This window comes from Ctenopharyngodon idella, chromosome 1, assembly GCF_019924925.1.
Source record: "Ctenopharyngodon idella isolate HZGC_01 chromosome 1, HZGC01, whole genome shotgun sequence".
Classification (NCBI taxonomy): Eukaryota; Metazoa; Chordata; class Actinopteri; order Cypriniformes; family Xenocyprididae; genus Ctenopharyngodon; species Ctenopharyngodon idella.
The window spans coordinates 13,216,064-13,243,031 of NC_067220.1; the positions used below are offsets into that span (position 1 = coordinate 13,216,064).

Below are 26,968 nucleotides of genomic sequence, written 5' to 3' on the forward strand. Positions count from 1 at the left end.
GGTGATGAAAAATTTTTCCTCATAAACAGGATTTTTCTCCATATAGTGGACTTCAACAGTTACCAACGGGTTGAAGGTCCAAATTGCAGTTTCAGTGCAGCTTCAAAGGTCTCTACACGATCCCAGCTGAGGAATAAGGGTCTTATCTAGCGAAATGATTGGTCATTTTCTAAAAAACAATAAATAAATAAAAAATTATATACTTTTTAACCACAAATGCTTGTCTTGCACTAGCTCTGCGATGCTCCACGCACTACATAATCATGTTGGAAAGGTCACACGTGAAGTAGGCGGAAGTACCGCGGTAGGGCGAAAAACTCATTTTCTCCTTCAACTTTAAAATCGTCTGACATCGTCATTTTATCTTTCTGACTGATCGTTTCACTAGGTAAGACCCTTATTCCTCGGCTGGGATCGTGTAGAGCCCTTTGAAGCTGCACTGAAACTGCAATTTGGACCTTTGGTAACCCATTGTTAACTGCTGAAGTCCACTATATAGAGGAAAATCCTGGAATGTTTTCCTCAAAAACCTTAATTTCTTTTCGACTGAAGAAAGAAAGACAAACATCTTGGATGACATGGGGGTGAGTAAGATATCAGGAAATTTTAATTCTAAAGTAAGCTAATCCTTTAATATACAATGATAAATGCTTTAATAATGCAAGGCAAGCGCATTGCATGTATCTGACATATTTTTAGCTGTATTCAGTATGGGATTTGACTGTTCATAGATTAAGTAGTCTATTTCAAATGGATCGCATATGCAGTCACCGGTGGGGCGGGGGGAGGTGTAGACTAGTCGGTTGCAAAATTTCCGTTTAAATGTTTAGTCAATACGCACATCCCTAGTTTCAAACGACATTTTGGACGACAGGTTGATTTAATAAAAGTTTTCTTATTTTGGCATGACATCAAAAATGACCCCATTTACTTTTTCATAAATGCCACTAATCTTGTGTACAATTCATCAGTGCACATTATTCTGGAGAAAAAAAATCTATTTTTAATAGAACAAATCTTTCTTAATCTCTCCAATAACTTTTCTCTTCTGCTTGTGTAACTAGAGGCACAGAGAGGAAAGAATAATATTTTAGTCATAGACTAAAATCCCTGATTGCAAAGGATAAAACAGACAAAGTCCTGTTTCACAATATTTCTCTCAGAACATCTATGGGTAATGCCAAGTGAAAATGTTTTTAAGACATTTTTGTGTCAGTTTCTATCAATTTTTTTTTTTGGAGATTTCAAACTTTATATTTAAGTGCTACAAAAATGAATCACGCAAACTTAAGCTTTAAATCAGTGGCCCAGATTTTCCATTGGACCCAAGTGGTGACCCAACACAGCAAATTGTACTAAATTAAACAAAATGGGTCTCATTCACTAACAATTGTGTGGATTATTTCGTATTTGTATGCACAAGAGAACTTCTCACGGAAAATCTCCGCCTAATTCACAACACTTGCGTACACACATGAATTTTTTCTTAACCTCATTCTTATTTTAGTGAATTTAGAGTATTCTAAATGAGCGACTGCATGCACGAGGTTAGTAATTTGAATGAAATAAGACCATATACCATGTCCATACAAGGGTTTTCCACGCACGCTTTCCTAACAGGCTTACGTCACTCTTGTCAGACATGCCACTGTTTAAAGAAGCGTTCTCGCCTGATACTCGAGCAATGCCAAGCGTGCCATACTCACAATAAACAACATAATCACTGTATACGATGAAATGTATTTAAGATTAAAATGCGTACAAATTTGTGCGTACGCATGCTTAGTGAATGAGACCCAATGTCCTTAAAACCAATCCCTGAAATTTAATAATGATTAAACCATTTACATGATATAATACGAATAGGAAAACTGAACATTTTGTTCGCAAACAACATCAGAAGTGTGATTTTTCAGCCTAACTCATACAACAAACACAAGGCAAACACTGTATAAGTATTAGACAACTTATCAAACCACAGACTATAAAAGAAGACAAAGCCAGACCCTGAGCCAAAAATCTCTTTTGAAAGACGTACACCAACAAATAAGAGCAGGAAGAAAGCAAACAAGGTCACTTTGATATCAAGTTGACTTTAAAGTCAAATATATTAAAAATACTTCAAGTAAGACTGTGTTCTCCCACCAATAAAACCTCTAATAGAAGAGAATGAACACTGCAGCCTTTTGAGCCTCAAAACACAGACAAAGATCTTCTTTTTCAACGTCTGCCTTGAAGTTTGGTGCAATGCTTAATAATGCACAAAAAGTGCTGAGACTTTTAAAGCACCTGAGGCAAAATCAGTCATTCTGAATAATAGCACTAAAGAAAAAGGTCCATACCTGAAGCCAATAATAGGACATTCCTTACAAATGTTGCATTTAGCCTGGTGCTTTGCTGTCTCAGCGGCCGCCACACGGTGAAGGACAGGAAGCCAAACCATCGACTGAGGTTCTAAACGCATCCAGTCCAGGAAGACTGAAGCTTCTAGCTCTGGTTTGTTATTGGCCTTCATATCAGAGCAAAAGAAAGTAAAACCGATGAAAACACAGAATAGACTGAGGGAATGTACACAGTTGTGCAGGCTTTTGAATAGTTATTTGTGAAAATCTTTTGAATGAATTTAAAACGTTTAAAAGACCATATGAAATTAAGGAAGTTTCTTATTTAACAAGACAAAAATAGGGTGGCATGTACCACTGTTTTGAAAAAAAAAGAAAAAAAAAAATGCTACAAAAGTGTATATTCTACATGGCTGCTTTAAAGTTATCTGTTCATGAATGTAGACAGTGGTTACTTACAAACTGAAAGCAGCTGCGCACACTGGGCTCAATATTGCTCCCTCCAAATGATGCCACCTCACCCAGCTGCCTGGGGATCTGAATGGCGTCGTGCAGAAGGAGGCCGAGGCGCCGCTGGTCACAGAAGCCTGTGGCACTGGCCACCTCTCTGAATAAAACTAGAGTGTAAGAGGAAATTATGAGCGAAACGGGTAGAGACAAAGAGTCAAAACAATCATGAAAAAAAAAACAACAACTTAGAGCCACACTGAATGACTGAAACGTCCAATTTTTTTATTTTAAATTGTTATAATATTTAACAATATTACTGTTTTTACTCAAATAAATGAACCTTGGTGAGCATTAGACTTCTTTCGAAAATGTAAATGCCAGCTCTGCGGTGCCACATGAGTAAATATTTATTTCTGAGCAGAGGGGTATTCCAGAAAGCAGGTTATGCGACATACCCGGGCGAGTTTACGGATAACCTCCTCTTTTAGTACCAAAAATGGAGGTAACTTTCAGGGTTAAGTAAGCAGCCATAGTAACTTACTCTTTGAACATAACCACCTTTGAAGATAAGATTATAAAAATGATTGCACAACTGCCCAGTAGGTGGCGATATACAATAAGCATGTAAATCTCCATTAAACAAAAGAAAAAGAAAGACGAAGTATGGCGCGCATTTTTTTGCATCTGTTTCTGGATTCGGCACTCTATTGAGAATGTCTTTGTTTTCACTGTGAACATACTCTGGATATGCCGGCTCCAAAAACCCGGTCGGGAGCAAATTCAGTCAATCCAGAGGAAGCAAGGTTTGGGTTGTAGGCTTTATGCAGAACGTCAAGTGAACAAACGGGAAAACAGGTCTCATCGCATCCACTTAAGCGGCAGTATAAACTGATGGCTATGTTTATGGACTTTTAAGATAATCAGCCAACCTAGCTAGCTCTTTTTATTGTAGGCATTTTATTTGATTTAAATATCTAAATATTAATGAGAAGAAGAAAAATAAAAAAAACTTTTAGATAATCAATCTGCATATATACAATGAACATCGGTCATGCTCCTCTTTGCTCGCTCCTTTGAAGGTATCTTTAGTAAAATGGCTCTATATTTAATGAAGCACATACAAAAGACCTGAACCGGAAGCGATGCAACCTGCGTTGTTTTGTTGCCCCCACTAATGGGGTTGTTGTAAACCCCATGAACCAAGAGTTCAGGATATGTGTGACAGTAAGTTAGCCTTGCTTTCTGGAATACTCCCAGCTGTTGAACTATACTGTGTGCTATATACTTTAAACGAGCAAATTCCAAAGCTTTACAACAGCATTTACAGCAGTGCTATTAACCAGTAAACAATGACAACACACTACAACACACTGCAAACACCCGAAAGAGCTGTAAACAGCTAGAAGTACAGTTCTGTAAACCGAACAAATATCTTGGTTCTAATTACGACTTAGAGACAAAATAGAAAGAAGTACGTACATAAGATGAGCAGAAAAACTTACATCTGTACTTATCTTCAAGATGAGCTTTGCACAAACAGATTATTCCTGTTTTGAAGGATAGGGTACGAATCTTGCCAGCTCGCCCTCTGCAGGGAGAAAAAAAAAAAAAAAAAAAGGTGACAAATGACTAAAGCAAGACCGACAATTGCTCTTTTTTTAATCTTTTTTGCAGATAAACAGTCGAGATTAGGAACAAAAAACTGTTTCTGTACCATACACTGGAAAAATATACTGTTTTTGCTTTTATAAACAAAGAATTTCTTCTGAATTTGTCTTTAAAGTTAAACCAAGGTCTCTTTAAAATCAAATTTAAGACCTTTTTTAAGACCTGGACAAATAAAATTAATACCGTATGTCCAACCAGTACAAACCCTTAACATCAAAATTAATCATATTTCTCAGCTTTACTTTATTAAACAGGCTGGAGCACACATTTAAAGAGGACTTAAAGCTGTTTATATCAGCAAAGTGGGAACTGCAAGTTTTTAATACTTAAAACACAGTTTTATTTTTTTTTAATATGTATTGAAATTGGATTATGTACTAATATATCAATGCATATCAATTAGAGGTCGATCTATATTGGATTTTGCTGATATGATAACGTGCTTAAAGGGGTGGTTCATTGCGATTTCACTTTTTTAACTTTAGTTAGTGTGTAATGTTGCTGCTTGAGCATAAACAGTATCTGCAAAGTTACAGCACTGAAAGTTCAATGCAAACGGAGATATTGTCTTTTAAAGAATTCTCTGTTTAAGGACTACAACAAACAGCTGGTAGGGACTACAACAAGCTTCTTATCGGGTTGGTGACATCACTAACCCAAGAATTTACATAAACCCTGCCCCCGAGAACATGCCACAAAGGGGGTGAGGCCATGTTATTGCATTACAGTACGTAACACAAATGCAATAGCATGTCATAAAAGCAAGATGACAAAATGACAAGTTATAACCGTAATTAAACTGAACTATACCTGTTCTATCTTCATGCAGCATATATTCTCTGACTCTGCAGGCATCTTACAACAGTTCCCACACGAGCGATTTATAGATTATCAAGACAGAATATGCTAATCAATGACTTTAAGATAGTTAACTCCACATTAGCTAAATAAATTCATCAGCTAACTGTTCAGAAGCGTCCTGTTGCATTCAAAATGTTGTCACTTCTTCTTGAGTGTCTCCATCATTGTCCGACTCTGATTTGAACATAAAAGGTTGAAAAGTTTCTGACATTTTCAGCGAGTCTGCTTAAGGTAATGTGAGGCGCTGCTAAATGCTAACATGAGCTCCTGAAACTCTGCCCCCTTTTGAGAGCAGGAGCTCATTTGCATTTAAAGGGACACACACAAAAACAGAGCGTTTTTGCTCACCCTCAAAAAGTGACAAATTTAAATAGAAAAATGCATAATGTGTGACTTTTAATTAACAAGCGGTTAACACTGGAAATAAGCCATTGGCTTTATTGTGTCTTTATCCTCAACAGTTTTTATTTATTTATTTATTCATTTTTATTGTATGGAACATTTGTGAAATATCGAGACTCTTATTTTGAAATGTCTATGCTTTACTACTTCCAGTTGCCCATTCAAAAGGATTAGGGAGATAAAATATGCATGCCTACAATGAAATACAGCATATTACAATTTAAATACAATAAAGTAAATCTATCGCAATACAAAAATGCAACAATATGTACTGTGGATAGCGGCAATTTGTATTGTGTATAGTTTAACCAAAATTAAAGTTTAGACATATAATTTAGCAGAAGGTCACACATTTGCGCATGTTTATTAATTATTATTAATAAAATAAAAATAAAATACATATTAAATACAATATTCCAAACGTTTTAAATATAAGTAGTCAGGGACAGTGCAAGCATAAGTGTCTAACATAATTCTGTATTTTTAGTAGTGCTTATGTTTATCTAATTAAATCATTGTCTTTTGAAGTTTAATATTTCTATTAGGCTGTAAAGCAATTCCTGTTTTTCATCCTCAAATTTAAAAATGAAAATTTAAGACTTAAGGACCCAAGGGAGCCTTGACGACTGCATTTCTTCAGCCCATCTTCTGAGAAAAACACTGCTTTGCAAGGCAATCTAGGTAAATGCAGGCGTAGAATGAAATGACCTCTAACGTTTTTCTCTCAGTTTACTTTGGGGGAAAGACAGGGGTCTTCTGTGGAATCTACCACCTCCATGTACAAACACTGCATGATTTATGGCTCAGTGTAATCCTACCGAGAAACATGCTGAGTACCAATTGAGTCCAACTCCTTGATTCTCTCTGACTCATATGTTCTAATATTTAAAGGATTAGTTCACCCCAAATTTAAAACTCTTTCATCATTTACTCACCCTCATGTTATTCCAACCCCATATGACCTTCTTTAAATCATGGAACTATCCCATAACATCTTAAACATGCAAAAGAACAACAACAACCAAAAAAAGGTTAACGTACGTATCATAAACGTTGAGCAGCCAGTTGAGACACATGTCCACGCACAGAGGCACGTTGACCAGGCTGCTGTGCTGCTGCTCCAGACGGTCGTAGATGCTGGTCAGACAGTTGATCACCTGCATGATGTCCATGAATTGCTCATTCTGTTTCAGACTGTGCTGCTCAAAGGCCTCACAGGCCGCAGACATGCCCAGAAGATCCACTGTGCACACAAAAAAGCAACTTGATAATGTGTTCTGAGTGGCTAGAGCGTTGCTATGCTGTTTCTAGGGTTATCTGGGTGGTTCCCAGGTCATTGCTAAAGGGTTGCTAAGATGTTCTGAGTGGTCAGAAGTTATTAAGGCTGGACATTGTCACAAATTTTATGATACCATTCGATTCAGATTCATAAGCATGCGATTTGATTCAGTTTGATATTGATTCATTTGATATATCAGGTAAAGTACAAGTCAATTTTTTCTCTAGGAAAAAAATTAATTTGTTAAAATTAACTACTGAATACAAACATTAAAACTGCACAAGGCAGTTTTTATAACAATAATGTAATAATAATGTTTTAATAATTATGTTTGTTTTTTGAAATATATAAGCATTTAAATGGTGGCTGTCAAAAAAAAAACTTGTTCTAATGATGGACTAATTCAAACATATATTAAATATTGAAGAGCAGGTTAAGTATAAAAATATAACGAATATGTAATATAGTTGATATATTTAATCAAAAGTCTCCTCTCTATAATTCAATTTTCTAGCTAACTATCGAGCTTATGGACATTGATTGGCTTTCCTGACATTGTTTACAAGCTGTTTTACTGACGTCTTTCCACACTTGAAATACTGATTGAGTGATTACATGAGACATAATAAATTTTAATAAGTCGTACTGTATCTTTTAACATACCTTCCGATGTTCATTCATGCTTATTTCATGCTATAACTAGAAGTAAAGATGATTGGTTCACATGCCGATTGAAACGAGGTGCTACAGTGATCCATCATGTCACATTAAAGAGTGGCAAAACAGCATTTATTTTTTTTAATTTTGTTATTGAAAGCTGAGATTTTGGTTAATAACAACAGTAACAAAGCGCAAAGCTTATTGCGATTTATTGGATGGGAAGCACCCTACAAGTATTGTTTGGTGAAGTTTTGTTCATGCATTGATTGAAAACAGCATAGACTACAAGATCCATTCTTGGGATTTAAGAATCAATATCATCAAAATGATCAAAATGAGAAACGAGTAAAACCACGAAAGCAATATTTTATAGCGCATCTCTCCTCAAAGCACAAACTGGAGTTTCATTCATCTCAGCAGGTTCATGGTTTGGTAGCAGTAATAAACACTACTGTTTGCTTTAGGAAACCTGCTTGTGTAATAAAATGTTTGGGAAACTAGTAATTCTAGATTTTTTTTATACTTACTATGAAATCTGACAGAGAAAGAAGCAAATTCTAACTCTTTCTCTTCACAAAATTTTCTCTGAGACTTGGTTTGAGACAAAATAAAGACTATTTTAGCTTATTGTCATGGGTAAAATGAATGTTCAGAAAAACTGAAAAAGATTAACAGTGCTGTGTGATTGCAAAGAGTAAGTTGTGTGGACTCACAGCAGAGAGCTTTCTGCATTCGTCTGAGCTTCATTGCTGTCCTGTATGCAGAGAATCGTACGTTGTTGAGATCCGCTGTTTAGCAAGAGAAAATGTGACATTCATTTTAGCAAACTGTTCATGCAACATTTCATTACTGTCACAGTAAAACCTCTCATCTCTGCTTCTGACAATTTCTAATTTTGATCTTATTTGTTGGGATCTGAAAAACAGGCAGCAGAAACATCAAGCTAGTATCATCCAATTAGTTTCTCTATTTTTAATCCATTGATGAAAAATGTTTCATGTAACTATCTGACATTTTACTTAAGGGCAATTACACTACAACATAGATTACTGCAAATGTGAGAGATGTAACTACTCCATAGCAGGGTTGGGATATATATGGCTAAAAAAAGGTTTCAGCTTTTTGACAATTTATCTTTGTATATTTATATAACAATATATTTTTGTAAAAAAAAGTGTGATTATATAAATCATTACTTTACAGACACTGTTGCCAGGTGTAACTTAGTAAGGGATTGGTAAGATTTTAAAATTTTAGTTTTTGAAAGAAGTCTCTTATGCTTACCAAGGCTACATTAATTGGATCAAAAATACAGTAAGAACTATATATATTTTGTTATAATTTAAAATACCTGCTTTCTTTTTAACATTTTAAAAAGTGATTTATTCCTATGATGGAAAAGCTGAATTTTCAGCATCATTACTCCAGTTTTCAGTCTATATATACATTTTTTTCAGTAAAATATTTTAATATACAGTAAAATGCCACATTAAGACCTCCATTAACATTTTTAGCACCATCTTTGGAAAGTCACCAGCAAAATAATCATGAGCATGCTATTAATATTCAATACATCATCCAGCTCTACTCTACTCATGCACATCAGATCTGAATCAGGCCTACCTAATGACTGGTACAGTTCTGCCATCTTTGGGTGGTCCCAACATGTTGTTTGGGTCTGGTGACTGAAAGAAAAGACATGATGAATTACAGTAAACAGTACCTCTCTCTGAAAAACATGCTTTATAATAAATACCAAAAGCCAACAAAAGGATCTAAAGGCTATACAACATCCATAAATGTGTTTATGACTCATATTTAGTGCTCGAGACAGTGTCGTCCTCCATCTAAAGTAATATAGATTATCACAACGATAAAGTGTGGTTGACAGGCCTTGAGTCTTTTTACATTCAACAATAAATCTTTGTAGTCCTCAAACTCAAGAATAGCTAAATTATGTTCTTCAAATAAAGGCCATTTTCAAAAGATACTCCAGCACATTTAACACATCCATTAAAGCGGAACTATCACGCCAATAACATACTACAGTAACTATTTGTTAGACATGCTGTCTATGATATCCTTATATTGTTCCAAACCTTTGTGACTATTTTGTGGAAGAAAGAATGTATTTTACAAAGATGTCCAGGCCTGGCCATTATTATATATAGTATACATAGTATAAAGGAAATAAATAAGAAATGTGGTTGTTAGGCTCTAAAAAGGCAGCATAAACATATCATAAAAGTACAAAAGTGGTCCATACAATGTTCCCTATATATATATATATATATATATATATAAAATGTGACATCCTTAAGGCCATATATAACGTGTGTGTGTGTGTGTGTATGTATATTATATATATATATATATATATATATATATATATATATATATATATATATATATATATATATATATATATATGAATTTAAAAAGTGGATTTTAAAAATGAACATGAATTTAAAAAAATAATGATGTGCATGGATAAATCGTTTATAATAAATACAGCAATATTCCATTAAAAAAAAAAAGTCAATTCTGATTTCATGGTGACTTTAATTGCAGAAGATTAATGCGTTATTTTCGACAGCCCTAATATATACACCCACACAGTGGCAAATAAACGTATAAATAAACAACTTTTTTTTTTTAGCGATTTTGGAGTCCCATTTTTCTTTCATTTTCATTATATAGAAAATAATGACCAGAATGTTCACCAAAAAATATACCTTTTCATGTTGGAAGAAAAACGTCCTACAGGTTTGGAACAACATGAGGGTAAGAAATTGACAGATTTTTCATTTTTGGGTGAAAAATGAACAAGATATAAGGGACTTTTACCAGATTTTGTCAAGTTTTCCCAGCAACTTAACCCATAGGATTTTTTTTTTTCCTTTTTAAATTGTCACCATTATGCCAGAAGTTCCTAAAACTGTCTCTGTGTCAAAACTAAACAAGTTACACAGAGAATTGTGGGCATGTTGAGATCTATGGTTGAATTACAGTAGAATTAAACTCACTACAACTTATTCCAGTTAATAGTGTTTCGGTTGCATGTGGATTTGGCAGTGACTGAAAACATTTAAAAACTCTAGCTGATAGGCCTTAAACAACCAAAAGTCTTGTCTCTGCCAAAAACTCAATCAATTTATCTGATATTTTACATGAATAAATAGTTTGGAGTCCATTGTTTAGATAAGTGTTTCTCAACCCGGGAGTCGCTAAAGGAGGGGTAACTCACTTTAGTTTGAGGGTTACGAGTAGGGATGAAACAATAACCGGTTTGAGGATAAACCATCAAAAGCATTAGTTTAATCATCATTTTGAAAAACTCACTGTAAACACTGTCTAGCATTAAGCAAAGTTAGCAACAGTCTCATGCAGGCACAGCATGTAGCATAGGTTTTGTTTTGTGTGAAAACATGCCAGAAATAATTGAGAGGTTTTACAACCTTTACAACCAAGTGCTGAGGGAAATGAATTAAAGTATGAATTAATTATATGAATGTATCTCTGAAGGGAACTGGCTGCCTTGAGAAAAGTTTTGATGGCTTGTTCTTCCATGTAATGTCTAGTGTTAATAAGCACAGTGCTGCTTTGTGTACAGCCATTAATGTGAAAACCGCTCTATTTCTGCTGTTCCATAAGTGCCACCTACTGTCAGGGAGTCAATTTACAATTTTCATTCAGGCTGTCTGCAGCTTTTGTTTGTGAAAATCAGACTAAATTTTTATGCACCGTTGTAAATTTTAACTGGTTGATGGAAACTAAGCTAATGTACATTCTAAAAATCTAAACAATTTGGATAATAAGGCATCAGAATTAATCATGGAGCTGATTAAAAAAACCTATAATTTATCATTTTGACTCATCCCGTTTCTTAAAAATGGTTTAAAGGCTGAAATGTGAGGTTTATCATTTTAGAAAACTTTTTGTCAATACCTTATTTGAACATGTAGTTCATGTTAGTAGATAACATTATGTTATAAGTCACCCAACCAATGATCTTGTTCGTATAAAATCCGGCCGTCGTTGTTAATGTTATTTTTTTTAGTGTTTCTGCTGATTTTGTAATCCCGGTCAGTAAATAAAATGGGTGTCTGCTAGTGTGTTTGGGGGTAATTCATGATTTTGAATGTTAAAATAGGGGTCTCCTGGAAAAAAGGTTGGGAACCACTGGTTTAGAATCTACATGTGACCATGGGAGTAGTTTTGACTTTGAGCATTTAAGTTGTTGTACTGGGTCTTCTTCATTTGAATCTTAAAAGAAGTGGATCTAAATTTCTACATTCAGAACAGCGCCTGTTTTGTTACAAGGGCTCTAAATGAATCCATTAGTGGAAATGCAATTTACACTACTGAGATGCCTTGTTTTGAAGTGTTGCTATGGGCCAGGATGTTTTTGTGATTTTGGGCTTAAGCCAGCCAAGAGGCTCTGCAGAATTCTAATAAGGTAGAGAAACTTCAAAACTATAAATTATACCTAGAACCTACAGTGTTTTAGTAGGGAAAACACAGACCGGGGTTTCAACCATCAACAAAAATTAGATGAAAGTAAACTTTCATGCATTTCTTCCTAGAAGAAAAAAATCTGAAAAAGTCAGAGGGGTCAAAATGAAAGTATGAAAGAGAGTTTAAAACATCAGTCTCTGAAATGCAAACATTATGTGGTGGAACCATACTAACAAAAAAGCACCATGGTAATACCAATGCCATTTACCATGGGACTGTCAGAGTATTTTTTATTTTTTTTTGTTAGGGATGTTAATCAGCTAACCTGGAATAGGTTTAAAATAACTGTTTTCTATTTTATTTTTTTAAAATGTAATTTTTTTCTGGTGATAGCAAAGCCAGATTTTCAGCATCATTACTCCAGTCTTCAGTGATCCTTCAGAAATCAACCTAATATGCTGATTTGGTGTTCAAAAAACATACTGAATATACATTTATTTAAAACAATATTTTATTGTGGAAAAGAACAGCATTTAACAATGCAAAAATCTTTACGGTCACTTTAGTTCAATGTAAAGCATTTCCTCTGAATAAGAGCACTAAAAGTATTATTAATTCTGAATTAAACTATTAATTAAAAAAAAAAAAAAAAAATTGTACTGACCCCAAATTTCAATGGTACAGTATATATTAATACAAAGAAAAACAACAATTTAGTACGAGTCAACAAAAGCCAACTATTTAATTACAATAAGAAACGTCATTATACACACACACACATTTATATATATATATATATATATATATATATATATATATATATATATATATATATATATATATATACACACACACACACACACATACATATACACACACACACACACATTTATATCTATCTATCTATCTATCTATATATATAATTTTTTTTTTTTAAGAAGGTGTGGTCTTTGATATCAAAAAGTTTGAAAACCCCCAACATACACAGAATTTCTGGGCATCACAGGCAGCTCACTACAGGCTTTGAGACACAGTCAGTATTTGGCAGCGCCCTCTAGATTCAGGTAGTCTCAGTAGAGCATGCCAATGGCCTGATGGCAAATTTCCCACTGAGATCTCCATACCTGCACATCTCAAGGCACTGCATGAGCGGAAGTACAGCAGTAATGTGGGTTTGGACAAGAAAAAAGAATGCCCACCTACATGCATGCATCTAACAGCACAGTGTACCCACACAAACATGCTTCACGCAGACACCTCTAATTGTGGATCTTGGTTATGGTTGAACGCAAACGCAGCCGTAAGTATGTGGTTAAAACCAAAACAGTGATCTTGTGTGTGGCATAATGTTAACTTACGGGAAGCGCACGAATATGGACGATCCTTAAGGCCAAGCCTCGCTATCAACATAAGGATTTCTATGAAATACACCTCCAAAACATAAATGACAATACGAACGCCACCTTAGGTTTTATCAGTCTGCATGCTGCAAGAAGGGCACAGCAGATGCATCAGGAACTATCGATGTGTTTGGCATTAGAAAAATAAACAAATCAAGCGCTGAACTGGCATGTCGCTAAGACGTGGACATCTCCGGCTACATTGGTTCCCTGTAAAAACCGAACAAGCACCTGCTAGACTGTAAGGAAAACGGGCAAGGAAGAGAAGCAGCGGCTATACGGCAGATGGGCGAATGTAAAACTCCTTCGGCGTCCTCTACTCGCGCGAGCCGACATTTATTCGTGTTTGCATTACACTTACTTTCTCAAGTTCTCCCTCATCTCGCCTCTTAATAATCGCCGAATCCAACGTGTTAATTTTTAAAATCCCGATGGTTCAATGTTGTTTGGGGCGAATCACCTCCGCGGTGTTCCCTCTCTACAGGGGAAAAAGCATCCGACTTCCCTGCGATCTCCCTCAGCCAGAGCGGCTCAGACGAGGCGGAGCTTTTCCTCCTGCTCCCTTCCCCCTCCAACTCCTTTCTCTCTCTCACTCGCTCACTTACTTACAGGCTGTGCCTCAAAACCTAGCATACCACCTACCTAGACAACATTTTAGGACATCGCTTGCGTTCGAATAGAGCATTTTATGGAAATCGTTTAAATGTCCGAACGCAACAAAAATAATTCCTAAAATGCTTGAATGAAATGTTCTAAAGTGCCTCTTATGCTTAAACAATCGATTCTACATTCGAAAGTGCCTGTGTGATTCGACAAGTTGTTAACGTTCGAACGTTTCCGTCACAAAAAGCTCAAACCGATAATCTAAACTTATTACCAAACATGCACAAAATGCTCGTTCTGATGATTTCAATTGCTCAAAAACGTTTGAACGTACCTACAGTATGAAGCAAAATAAATACGGAAAAAATGCTCTAATCAAAAGATAGAAAAACATTTCGCCTATGATGGTCAGTCAACATGCTTGATTTAAATATGTGTGATAGGGGAAAAAAGTCTGAATCCAACATTTGATTTCAAAAATGCTGGAATGAAATGTTCTAAAATCGATTCGACGTTCGAAAGCGCCTGTGTGATTCGCCAAACTGTTTTCGAACTCTCCAGCGCCTCCTCTCACGTGACTTTCATTTTCTGAGCTGGGAGAAGGCACGAGAGACGCGGACTCCCGCTGTAACTTCACCTGCGGGTGTCGCTGTTGGACAGTGTTCATTTAGAAAAACAACTGACGTTTACACTTTTTAATGTCATAATTTGTAATATTTGCGTTGTTTTATTTTTGTAATATGGATTATTTTCTCATCCTATGTTTTGAGGAGGCACTGCCTCCCTTGCCTCCTCGGAGTTAACGCCCATGGTTCTATATCACGGAAGCTCTGCATTGTGTCTTCAACGTAAACTGCATAGGAGAATGACAAGGTAGAGAAGAAATTGTTAAATAAAATTGTTATTTTTGTTTTGTTTTTTCACACAAAAGTATTCTTGTCCCTTCATAACATTAAGGTTATCTCTAGTTTATTAACATCTCTAGTTTATTAACAATTCGTTTGTTTGTGTTAAATAATAGGCAATCTGGTGCTGGGATGTGTCATTTTTGAAATCACGTTGAGTGCTCGTTGCCGCTGTTATCAGTGGCGCAACAGTTTTTTCTTTGCGCTCGTGCACAGTGCGCAGTCTTTACACGGATGAGCACTTCAATCTATCGATGTTGCGGACGCAGACTCTATTCGTTCCGGTGAAATCACAAACATAATGCACATAAAAGTGTCTCTGCTCTTGATAAACAATCACTGATGAACATCTTTGGTTTTAATGAGAAAAAAATAAAATAGAACCCAGAACCTCTGGCATGCTGAACAAAAGTTCTACTTCTAGTCCATCAGGACAATCTAATGCTAGACATGAATTTACGTATTTACTGACTAATGAAAATACTTTTGAGACTAACTATATATTATATTATAGTAGATGTAAGGACGAAACTATCATATTAAACATGAGGTCTATGTCAATAAATTTTGTCCATTTATTATTGTAATGATACACACACATTCCTGACACACACATTCCTGTCCCACCCACTTTTTAAAACAAAGTTACGCCACTGTCTTTACTACTTTTCTGGACCTTGAATGTGGTAATTTTGTTGCTTTCTATGGGAGATAAAAAAAAAGTATCTTAATTAGTGTTCAGAAGATGAACGAAGGTATTACAGGTTTGGAATGACATGAGGGTAAATAATTAATGACAGAAATTTCATTTTTGGGTGAACTAACCCTTTAAACTGATCGTCTGAATTTGCCAATGATGCCTGTTAAACTCGACAAGGATGGTGAAAATTGCTGATGATTTCTATTGCTCAAATCAAATGTTTGAACATGTCTACAGTATGAAAATGTAATTTTTTTTTTAAAATATATATATATATATATATATATATATATATATATATATATATATATTAAAAAAAAATAAAAATATCGCACTACTAAAAAAAGCTCAAATCAAAAGGTAGAAAAAAAGTTTGCCTATGATGGTCAAAATGCTCAAATCCAATGTGTGATGCACAAAAAAAAATGTTTGAATTCAACATCATTCGAATGTGTCTGATGAAAAAAAAAAATCAATTCATATCTTGCTAGGCAGCTCACTAGGTTTTGAGACACAGCCACGTAGTGTAAAAATTATCAGTATTTACTGTCTTGTTGGGGAGGGCTAGATGGGTTATTTATTCTCTGACAAAAGCTAGTGCCACAGTGCAGGAATCTCATTTTATGAGGCTTACATTGTGCATAAATTCAAAATAAATTGTGATCAAAATATTATGTAATAATTTGCTTAATGTATATTTGTAAGTTTATGAGTAAAAACTCCATAAAAAGTTTATGGGTAAAACTTTTATGATAACTTTCATTACTGACATTAACAAACATTTAGATCACTGGTGTACATATATAAATGTCATGAGACTTGGAATCATACAGTATATTTCATACAGTAAATGAACTACTGATCTGTTAAGAATTAATGTTTGTTGATGACTTATTAACTAAAGTTATTGTAAAGCGATACACTTTATTGTCCTGCAGCTTGTCATATGCAATCAGCTGGAAATAACAAATTCTAATGCCATCTGACTGAAAGTACTGCTCCACTTGACCAGCATTAATGACATTCATAATCTATGACAGCATCATTAAGAGTCAGTTCTCTCCTATTTGAAGTCAGATTCATGCACTGCCATGAGCATAAATGCTGCCCTGACTGTAAATGAAGCTTGTGTACATATTTCAGAAAATAAATGAATTACCTTATCCCAACTGAATAAGTAATAACATGCATTACAGGCTGGAGGGTTTCAACTAGGTTGTTGAAAAATAAATAAGATTGATCTATAATAGACAAAGCATGTCATAACTTTGACTCAAATTAATTTGAACAGAGACGCCATTAACCACACAAACTGACAATTTTGCACATTTCTCAGGATGGTACTGATTTTGAGCCACACAAGCGATGAAACAACTATACTGGAATGACTATTATAATAAGTCAATGTATACGGGTGATTCTATAACTGCAGGTACATTTGGTGTCCAAATTCATTATTTTTTTTCTGCTTTTTTCAAATGGTTATATTATTTTATTAATTTGTTACTCATTGTCATGGATCACAAAAAAAAAAAAAAAAAACAATATAAACATAAATTAAAAAATAAATATATATATATATATATATATATATATATAAATATATATATATATATATGGTATATACATTGGCATTTTAACGTGTATATGTCTGACCTTGGATAAGATTGCTTTGACATGAAATTCATTATACTTGCCATATAGAAGCTTTGACAAAACATTTCTACATGGCAAGAATAAAAAAGTAGTATTAAAAAAAATGCAATTTGCAAAATCTTTCAATCACAGGTTGCTGAATATGACTCACTCTATGCTTATATTGTTTAGCCTATTGTACTGTTTTGTAACTATACACATTTGTGTATCGTTTGTTACAAAGACAATAAATATATATGATTGGTTATCATCATAAATGCAACATTTTATTTGCATTTTTTTGCACGTATAGAACAGTTAAATGGAAGCTGGCAAACATCCCAGTTTAATATGAAGGAAAGTATTTCTGAAACTCAGTCATCTGTGAGCAGAAGTTCTCAGTTTATGCGATGCATGCTGCTACATGCATTGGCAGAGCCTAATTTATCATCTCAGATTATTCTGCACAAATTTTCCAGGGTGATATCTCTGTTCGGAAAAAGGTCATGGAAAATCGCTTTTCTTTGGTAGACTGCCGCCAGCTGTGATATATTTCTTAGTCTGGGAGCTTTCATAGTGTTGAAATTCAATTTGTTAATTCAGTGTGGACCTTGAATGTGCCTGACATCAACATGTGGGTTGAGTTTGGGAAGACTTACTTGATATAGTAGGGGACATTGTTGGGCGAAATAGAGCGTTCAAGAGGGCTTTCAACAGACGCTGTGTGCAGAAAAGAAAACCCATTCATGTTACCTCGATTTGAAAGCCCTTTCTATTCACTATTCATTTCTTCATTTGGTTCAAGACACATTTTATATATACGGTAAACGACTTAACAGTTCAGTAAGACATAAAATACACTGGATTAGTTCATGATTCACATAAGTACAATGTTCTGTCATGACAGTACTCATAATATTGCTAAACAGAACCACAAATACACACTCACCATGAAGGAAATTCTGAGACTGGGGCCCCAAGTCTCTGTAGGCTGTGGTCAGCTGGGTCAGATGTTCCTCAATGGAGACCTAAAAAAAACACAGAAGAAGTGGAAGGAACAGGAATAAATGGTTGTAATGAATAGTTATTTTAGTATTATTTATATACTATTATATTATTTACTAACATTTTGAATGAGCTTTTTATATTTTCAGTTTTCATTTTAATTTTAGTTTAATATAATGAATTGTGTTGTGTTTTTGTCACTTTGTCATTTTTTTAATATAAAAATAGCTTTATTTTTATTTCAGTATTAGTTTTATTATATATATATATATATATATATATATATATATATATATATATATATGTATAGTGAGGATAGCAAAATAAAGTAAACTGTGACATATTTATACCCAAAAATTATTCATACAGTGGACTACCAGTAAAACTGATAAAAATTTGGAACCAAAAATTATTCAGACACTTTGACCTGACCATGTTTTGCTTAAGTGTTATCTGACATAATTAAGATGAATTTTTTCTGACACAGTTTAACTCTGAGATCTTGTCATATTTTATTACCATTTTTTTAAACTATAGTGAATAAACTGTATTAATGTATGAAATGTTCAAGGTGTCTGAATAAATTTAATAAATAAATGTATAGTATATATAATACATTTATATTATATATATATATATATATATATATATATATACACACAAACCCGATTCCAAAAAAGTTGGGACACTGTAAAAATTGTGAATAAAAAATGAATGCAATAATTTACAAATCTCATAAACTTATATTTTATTCACCATAGAATATAGATAATATATCAAATGTTGAAAGTGAGACATTTTGAAATGTCATGCCAAATATTGGCTCATTTTGGATTTCATGAGAGCTACACATTCCAAAAAAGTTGGGACAGGTAGCAATAAGAGGCCGGAAAAGTTAAATGTACATATAAGGAACAGCTGGAGGACCAATTTGCAACTTATTAGGTCAATTGGCAACATGATTGGGAATAAAAAGAGCCTCTCAGAGTGGCAGTGTCTCTCAGAAGTCAAGATGGGCAGAGGATCACCAATTCCCCCAATGCTGCGGCGAAAAATAGTGGAGCAATATCAGAAAGGAGTTTCTCAGAGAAAAATTGCAAAGAGTTTGAAGTTATCATCATCTACAGTGCATAATATCATCCAAAGATTCAGAGAATCTGGAACAATCTCTGTGCGTAAGGGTCAAGGCCGGAAAATCACACTGGATGCCCATGGTCTTCGGGCCCTTAGACGGCACTGCATCACATACAGGAATGCTACTGTAATGGAAATCACAACATTGGCTCAGGAATACTTCCAGAAAACATTGTCGGTGAACACAATCCACCGTGCCATTCGCCGTTGCCGGCTAAAACTCTATAGGTCAAAAAAGAAGCCATATCTAAACATGATCCAGAAGCGCAGGCGTTTTCTCTGGGCCAAGGCTCATTTTAAATGGGCCGTGGCAAAGTGGAAAACTGTTCTGTGGTCAGACGAATCAAAATTTGAAGTTCTTTTTGGAAAACTGGGATGCCATGTCATCCGGACTAAAGAGGACAAGGACAACCCAAGTTGTTATCAGCGCTCAGTTCAGAAGTCTGCATCTCTGATGGTATGGGGTTGCATGAGTGCGTGTGGCATGGGCAGCTTACACATCTGGAAAGGCACCATCAATGCTGAAAGGTATATCCAAGTTCTAGAACAACATATGCTCCCATCCAGACGTCGTCTCTTTCAGGGAAGACCTTGCATTTTCCAACATGACAATGCCAGACCACATACTGCATCAATTACAACATCATGGCTGCGTAGAAGAAGGATCCGGGTACTGAAATGGCCAGCCTGCAGTCCAGATCTTTCACCCATAGAAAACATTTGGCGCATCATAAAGAGGAAGATGCGACAAAGAAGACCTAAGACAGTCGAGCAACTAGAAGCCTGTATTAGACAAGAATGGGACAACATTCCTATTCCTAAACTTGAGCAACTTGTCTCCTCAGTCCCCAGACGTTTGCAGACTGTTATAAAAAGAAGAGGGGATGCCACAAAGTGGTAAACATGGCCTTGTCCCAACTTTTTTGAGATGTGTTGATGCCATGAAATTTAAAATCAACTTATTTTTCCCTTAAAATGATACATTTTCTCAGTTTAAACATTTGATATGTCATCTATGTTGTATTCTGAATAAAATATTGAAATTTGAAACTTCCACATCATTGCATTCCTTTTTTATTCACAATTTGTACAGTGTCCCAACTTTTTTGGAATCGGGTTTGTATATATATATATACATACACACACACACACACACACACACACACGTATGTATATATGTATATATGTATGTATTTATATGTATATATGTATGTATTTATATGTATATATGTATGTATTTATATATATATATATATATATATATATATATATATATATATATATATATACACACACACACACATACATATATATACATAGGACATGCATGCCAGCAAAGGTTAATAAAACAATTTCAAAGAAACCTATTCTGCAAATGTGCAAAATGTTTCATCATGATTGTTTTTATGTTTCTGTCCTACTTCTTTTTATTAAATAATGCCTTTCTGTGTCCTTTGTCGAATCTCTGAAGGACAGATCATTTCTGTGATCTGCTTGTTGCATCTATTGCTGACATGTACACTTTTCTACAGCTTTTCAAAGATTGAACTGAATTTTTGTCTCTCTTTTTTGTTTCAGGAGCTAAATCTGTGACCTGACTTGATTTATAAACAATGAATGTTATATTAAAGTTAACATGAAATCAAAACTACTTTGTTAGTACACATTCCAAATTATATTTTGAAAGATTCATTAGTGCATGTTATTTCAAATTAAAACTATCTTGTCTTTGTAATCTTTTTAAATTAAAATAACTGAAACAACTTTTCTTTTTGCTGATGTCATTAAGGGTTAGTTCACCCAAAAATAAACATTTTGTCGTCAGTTATTCACCCTCATGTCGTTCCAAACCCCTAAGACTTTTGATCATCTTCAGAACACAAATGAAGATAGTTTTGATGAAATCGGAGAGCTTTCTGTCCCTCCATAGGCAGCTACGCAACAACGACTTTGATGCTTCAAAAAGTTCATAAAGAGATCGTAGAACTAATCCATATGAATTGAGTGGTTTAGTCCAAAATTTTCTGAAGAGACTGAATCGCCTAAATTAAATCTGTTCATCATATAAAGCGATTGTGTCTATTCATAAAATTTGGACTAAACCGCTCAATTCATATGGACTAATTTATGATATTAACTTGAGGGTGAGTAAACTGATGACAAAATTTTCATTTTTGGGTGAACTATCCCTTTAAGGCCATGTATGCTAATGTCAACCAACAGCCAAATAGCTATTTAGGCATTGTTTTGGCATACTCGCTCCATTCTGGTATGGAATGGCAAATCAAATCCCAACGGATCAAATCAAGTCCTGAATTTCTTGTTAAACATGGCCTTTCACTTGAAAATATTTATACTTATGGAAGTTAAAGTTGCAAAAAAGTTGACTTCAAAAAAAAAAAAAAAAAAAACTTGAATGGATACCTGCAGAAGCCTCCATCTCATGTTGAGGTCATCAATTCTGCTCAGGTTATCTGGAGAGAGCTGAATGTCAGGTGGTCTAAATGTGGAGGCCAGTTGGTTGACCTGATTTACATTATCCTGAATGGGAGCTATCTCTTCCTGGAACACCTGGAAAATACATAAAACCTTAAAACCTTTGGCCAAAAGGCTTAAAGATTAAAATAATAATCTTATATACCATGGTATAAACATGCTACTCCAAGTTGCTTCAGAGAATACCATGGTATTGCCACTGTACATGTCCATATATAAAAAGCTTTTTTATAAGGAATAAGAGGATACTGACCTTTACTCTGTCTATGTGGTTTTGCAAATCATCTACAAGCAGCTCTCCAACAGGCTTCCAAGAATTCTTCACGGTCTCAGCCTGCCGTAGCTTGAAGTCCAGCTGATCCTGGGCGTCCTGCAGCTCCATCAGCCTCTCCATGGCCAATTCCAGCTGTTGCTGCCAGTCAACAGCAGCTGCACCCAGATTCTTCCATCGCACCGTTACATCCTCCACTTCTTTACGCAATATGCGGCCCACATTTTGAACCCTCTCCTCAGGACTTACATCTGGGCAGCACACAAAGTGAAATACAGGTTATAGCATCTTTAAGTTACTGTATTAGGCATAAGTGTAAGTGAATAAGACTTCATACCCTTTTGTCCAGGCCTTTGTTTCAGACCCTCACGAGGCATCTCAGCCAGGAAGGTTTTAGCATTGTCAAGTGTTCCATTGATTACAGGTTCTTTGGCACCCAACTCTCTTCTGAAGACCTATGAAAGCACAAGGACTTACTACCAACAGTATTAAATGTCACAATGAGGGGTGAACATTTGTGCAACTTTAGCACATATGCCAAAACCCTGTGAAAACCTGGATTTTTTTTTTTCGCAATACTGTACACCCCCCTGCAGTCAAACTTAACCAGGTGCTAATTTTTCTGGTATAGTGCTTCCTCATGCGTATTTAAATTAAGCCATTGTCATTCTTTCCTGGGCAAACATGCCTCCTTCCTATGCAAATACGGCTCATTATAGAATGCACTGGATTCACAAATATCAGTGCAACCTGATGCAATTAACACAGTGCTGTTACATTGTTTGTGTACATTTTTTAGTGATCCTGGTCTGTAAGTTTTACTGCTCACTGTATTTCAGTTATTTTCAGGGCACATACAAACTGTGATCAGCACTAATTTTGTGTCTGCATGTACATCATTACATGGATTGCATAATTCCTTCTGAAAACCAGGTACTAAAATAACAGACACCTCATGCCTAAAACTAAAATCAATTTCGGTAATTGATATAAAGCTGACATCAAATAAAATATAAATATCAGATGAAAAAGATAAACTTCAACTTCAGGAATGTTCAATTGGCAACTAACTGAAACAATTTTAAGTTGATGTACTAAAATCAAAAACTAATAAAATGTCAATCACATAACAAAATTACTAATGTTTTAGTAATGACTAAATAATTACTAAAATTAAACTGAAAACAAAAATAGTAATCTCAAATCTCAAAATGTTAATAAATACTATAATAGTATATTATTACTAGTAAAATAACACTGCTGTGTATGACACCATCAGTGGGCACATTTCATTCATTCATTCTTGTTTTTATGAGCAAAACAAACACTAAAAAATGTTCTCAACAATTAAACTAAAAAGCATTAAAAAGCATTAAAAAGCATTCCAAAAATTCCAAAAACTCGTGGCGTAAGTCGACTTGCACAGTATGTGTACGGTCGCCCGCTGGAAGCTATTTATTTTATTTTATAAAGTTTTAAATATGGATATTTTTCTTACAAAACCCATTGCTTCACTTCAGAAGGCCTTTATTAACCCCCTGCAGCTGTATGGATTATATTTATGATGGATGGATGCATTTATTTTGGGCTTCAAAACACGCCCCCCTTTCACTACTATTATAATGCTTGGAAGAGCCAGGATATTTTTTAATTTATCTCACAGTGAAAAATACATCGCGGAGCAAAGAGGACACTGACAACATATCGACAGACAAGACAGAGTACGGTTACTTTTGATATGAAACAAAGTCTCAAATTTTGTCATTTTTTAAGAAATTTAAACAATAAATACCATTTTGTGGCTCTTTAATGTGTCGTCACAGATCGCTGTAGCGCTTCAGATCAAGCGACTCATGAACCGATCATCTCTTCTTATTAGTTAATTTATATCATCAAATAAACATGAATGAACCACATTTCAACCACAGAAAGACGTCAGAACACATAATTTTTCAAGTTCAAGTCCACTAACGTTAATCTACTAACTCCCCTGACTACTTTGTTGGACAAAATGGCAGATTTGGCATTATGATTGGTTAGGTCGCCTGTCAATCAAACTCCTGGTCAAGGGTCAATTGTGTTTGTCTGAAAGAAGATAGGGTGGCTTGAAAGTGAGTAAATCATGGGATAATTTTAATTTTTGGGTGAACTATCCCTTTAAACAAGCATTATTATTTTCTATTTATTTTCTCCATTCATATTTTTTTTAATTTACTATTAGTGAAAATGTTTCTGTTATACATTTTTCTAATTTAATAAAATATAAACATGAATTCCAAAGTTTGTGAAAAACCCTTATGATCATGTTATCCAGCATGATTTGAGAATGATCCAAAAGGTATTTTTGCTTCAATGGACAAAAAATTCCGACCTTTTGTGACACTGATGTGAACTCAGTGCAACAAATTTGCTTATATACAGAACTGCCAAATTTTCCATATATTGTAATCATTATCACAACATGTAACCATTGTTTTAACATGCTTTTCTTTTTGCTAAAATGAATACATGACGTTAGCTTGCTGCATGATTTGTATTATTTTAGAACTGTACATTTCTCCAATATGGACATTACTTTGACCTGATAACAGATGCATTTTCTGTAAAGCTGCTTTGAAACGATATGTACTATGAAAAGCGCCATACAAATAAATGTGGATTGAACTGAATTATATTTGAATTCCTCGGATTTAGTTTATTTCCAGGTTTGAGTGAAAAAGAAATGTGACGTTTTCTCAGACAAAAGCTCAAACACAGCACAGCAATGTCAATTTATTTAGTAGTTTCCAAAAACTTTGTTCAATTACATTTCTGCTGAGACTTACTTTGCAGCTCCTACACACATGCCAGTTTACTTCCCAGTTAACTGCACCTGTAGAGTGCGACAGAGTGACTCAGCTGTCACAGGCAACACGCTCACTGAGCTCCCCTACACTAACTACTCCACGAGCGCATCCTGTTTACTGCGGCCCCTGACAGCTGATGGCCATCAGCAGATGTTAATTGGTCCACACAACCATGCAAAGAGACAAGGGACTTTGCACCTCTCCTACGCAAGATATCATCTCCATCTGTTTAAATATTTAACAAGAACAGACTCTGATAATGATCACACTTGGGCGCAACGAAAGATAGAATGCATAAATCACATCTTGAACATCATTCTTCATGCTTTCAGCGAGGGGCGAAGAGGACGCGTCCTAGACTCACCTTGTGCGTAAGGAGTTGTTGGTGCACGGTCGGCACATCGCCCCCTACTGGTTTCTGCTGTTCTAGCTCTTCCCTCTTCAACTGCAGCCAGTTGAGCAGCTCTTGTAAGGACATGTGCATGTGTTTCCAATGATCAACACCTGCATCCAGATACGGCCTAAAGAGTTGTATGGATGGTAAGATGTGATACTGCCAAGTGTTAAATCACAAAGACCACAAGAGAGCACTATACTGTCACACCACAGTTGAATTTAACAAAGAAAGTGCTAGATAAAGGTGGAGATTTGAGAAATCTTTAAATCTTGTATTTGAATATGCATGAACATTAAAAAAAGCTTTTAGCAGCCTTTTCCCCATCAAGGAAAATGTGGCTGTAGAAGTTCTTTCTTAGGTGTAAAGGCACTCAAATTTACATTCAAACATCATTTAAGACATTATGTGAAAGTATTACAGATTCTGCCTTATTAACTGGACAAAATTGCAGACTTGAAAGCAAAATTAAAAGATTTTTTACAGTTTCTGAAAATATGAGTGGTGCAAAAGATAGGTAGTTGCCAAGGTGTTGCTATGTGGTAGCTAAGGTGTTCAGAGTGTGTTTTAGTGTGTTTCTATGTGAATGTAAATATATTTTATTTAGACAGACAGACAGACAGACAGACAGATAGATAGATAGATAGATAGATAGATAGATAGATAGATAGATAGATAGATAGATATCTCAACCCTAAGTTTGAATAATGTCTTAGCAGGCAGCACTAAAAATATGCAGGCTTATACTTTAAATATAAAGTCAAATAATTGCAATGATCTGCATATAGCATTACACAGGCCTGGGGCTTGTATATGATCACATTATTTTTCAAAGCCCATTTCTGCTCAGCGTGAATTTCCCCCAGGTTAAATATAGATGATTAATTGGTCTTACCTTATACTCATAACTTTGTTACACAACTCATGCCACCGCTGCCCCATGTCGTCAAGCCGTTTTTGTAGCACCACAGCATTGTCCGTCCCCTCCAGAGTTGACACAATACGCTGTCCATTTTCATCTAATGAATGGTACATTTCCCCGTGGGCATCAATCTCTGCTTGGAGATCCTGCGAGGATTAAAAGAGATCACAGACATCCAGTTCACTATGTGATTACAGATCAAGAAAGAGTTTCTTATACATCTCCGGATACTTGTTACGTCTACTGTGTACATGATGACGTGACAGTTTTGGAACATGTTTTGATCTAATTATTTCTAAAAGGAACACTTGCATAATATAATATAATATAATATAATATAATATAATATAATATAACATAACATAATATAATATAATATAATATAATATAATATAATATAAAAATCAGTGTTATTTTAATATCATTGTAATAAATATTTAGAATTATTTTAATGTGTATTTTTAATCATTTTCTTTTTATTTTAGTTAGTTTAAGTAATTTCGTTGTCTTTTTTATTTTTATATTAGTTATTGTTTT

The 26,968-nt window shown here is 34.8% G+C and overlaps 1 protein-coding gene across 12 annotated transcripts in view; it reads right to left on the minus strand.

Moving 5' to 3' along the window:
- Positions 1 to 26,968, minus strand: part of dmd (dystrophin) — a 126,166-nt gene that overhangs the window by 22,191 nt on the left and 77,007 nt on the right. For 11 of the 12 annotated variants that reach the window (XR_007930290.1, XM_051894299.1, XM_051894275.1 and 8 more), the window contains 13 exons: positions 26,405 to 26,577; positions 25,480 to 25,636; positions 22,607 to 22,724; positions 22,252 to 22,520; positions 21,927 to 22,073; positions 18,313 to 18,391; positions 18,023 to 18,083; positions 9,286 to 9,347; positions 8,376 to 8,450; positions 6,765 to 6,966; positions 4,295 to 4,380; positions 2,802 to 2,959; positions 2,343 to 2,509 (listed from right to left, as the gene is read on the minus strand). Coding sequence is in view for 11 of the 12 variants with exons in the window: in XM_051894299.1 (XP_051750259.1) it covers positions 2,343 to 2,509; positions 2,802 to 2,959; positions 4,295 to 4,380; positions 6,765 to 6,966; positions 8,376 to 8,450; positions 9,286 to 9,347; positions 18,023 to 18,083; positions 18,313 to 18,391; positions 21,927 to 22,073; positions 22,252 to 22,520; positions 22,607 to 22,724; positions 25,480 to 25,636; positions 26,405 to 26,577 (1,754 nt within the window). In the remaining variant the exon portion in view is untranslated. Of the gene's footprint in view, positions 1 to 2,342; positions 2,510 to 2,801; positions 2,960 to 4,294; positions 4,381 to 6,764; positions 6,967 to 8,375; positions 8,451 to 9,285; positions 9,348 to 13,881; positions 14,101 to 18,022; positions 18,084 to 18,312; positions 18,392 to 21,926; positions 22,074 to 22,251; positions 22,521 to 22,606; positions 22,725 to 25,479; positions 25,637 to 26,404; positions 26,578 to 26,968 lie in introns of those variants that run through there. The other variant, XM_051894339.1, reaches the window with a different exon arrangement.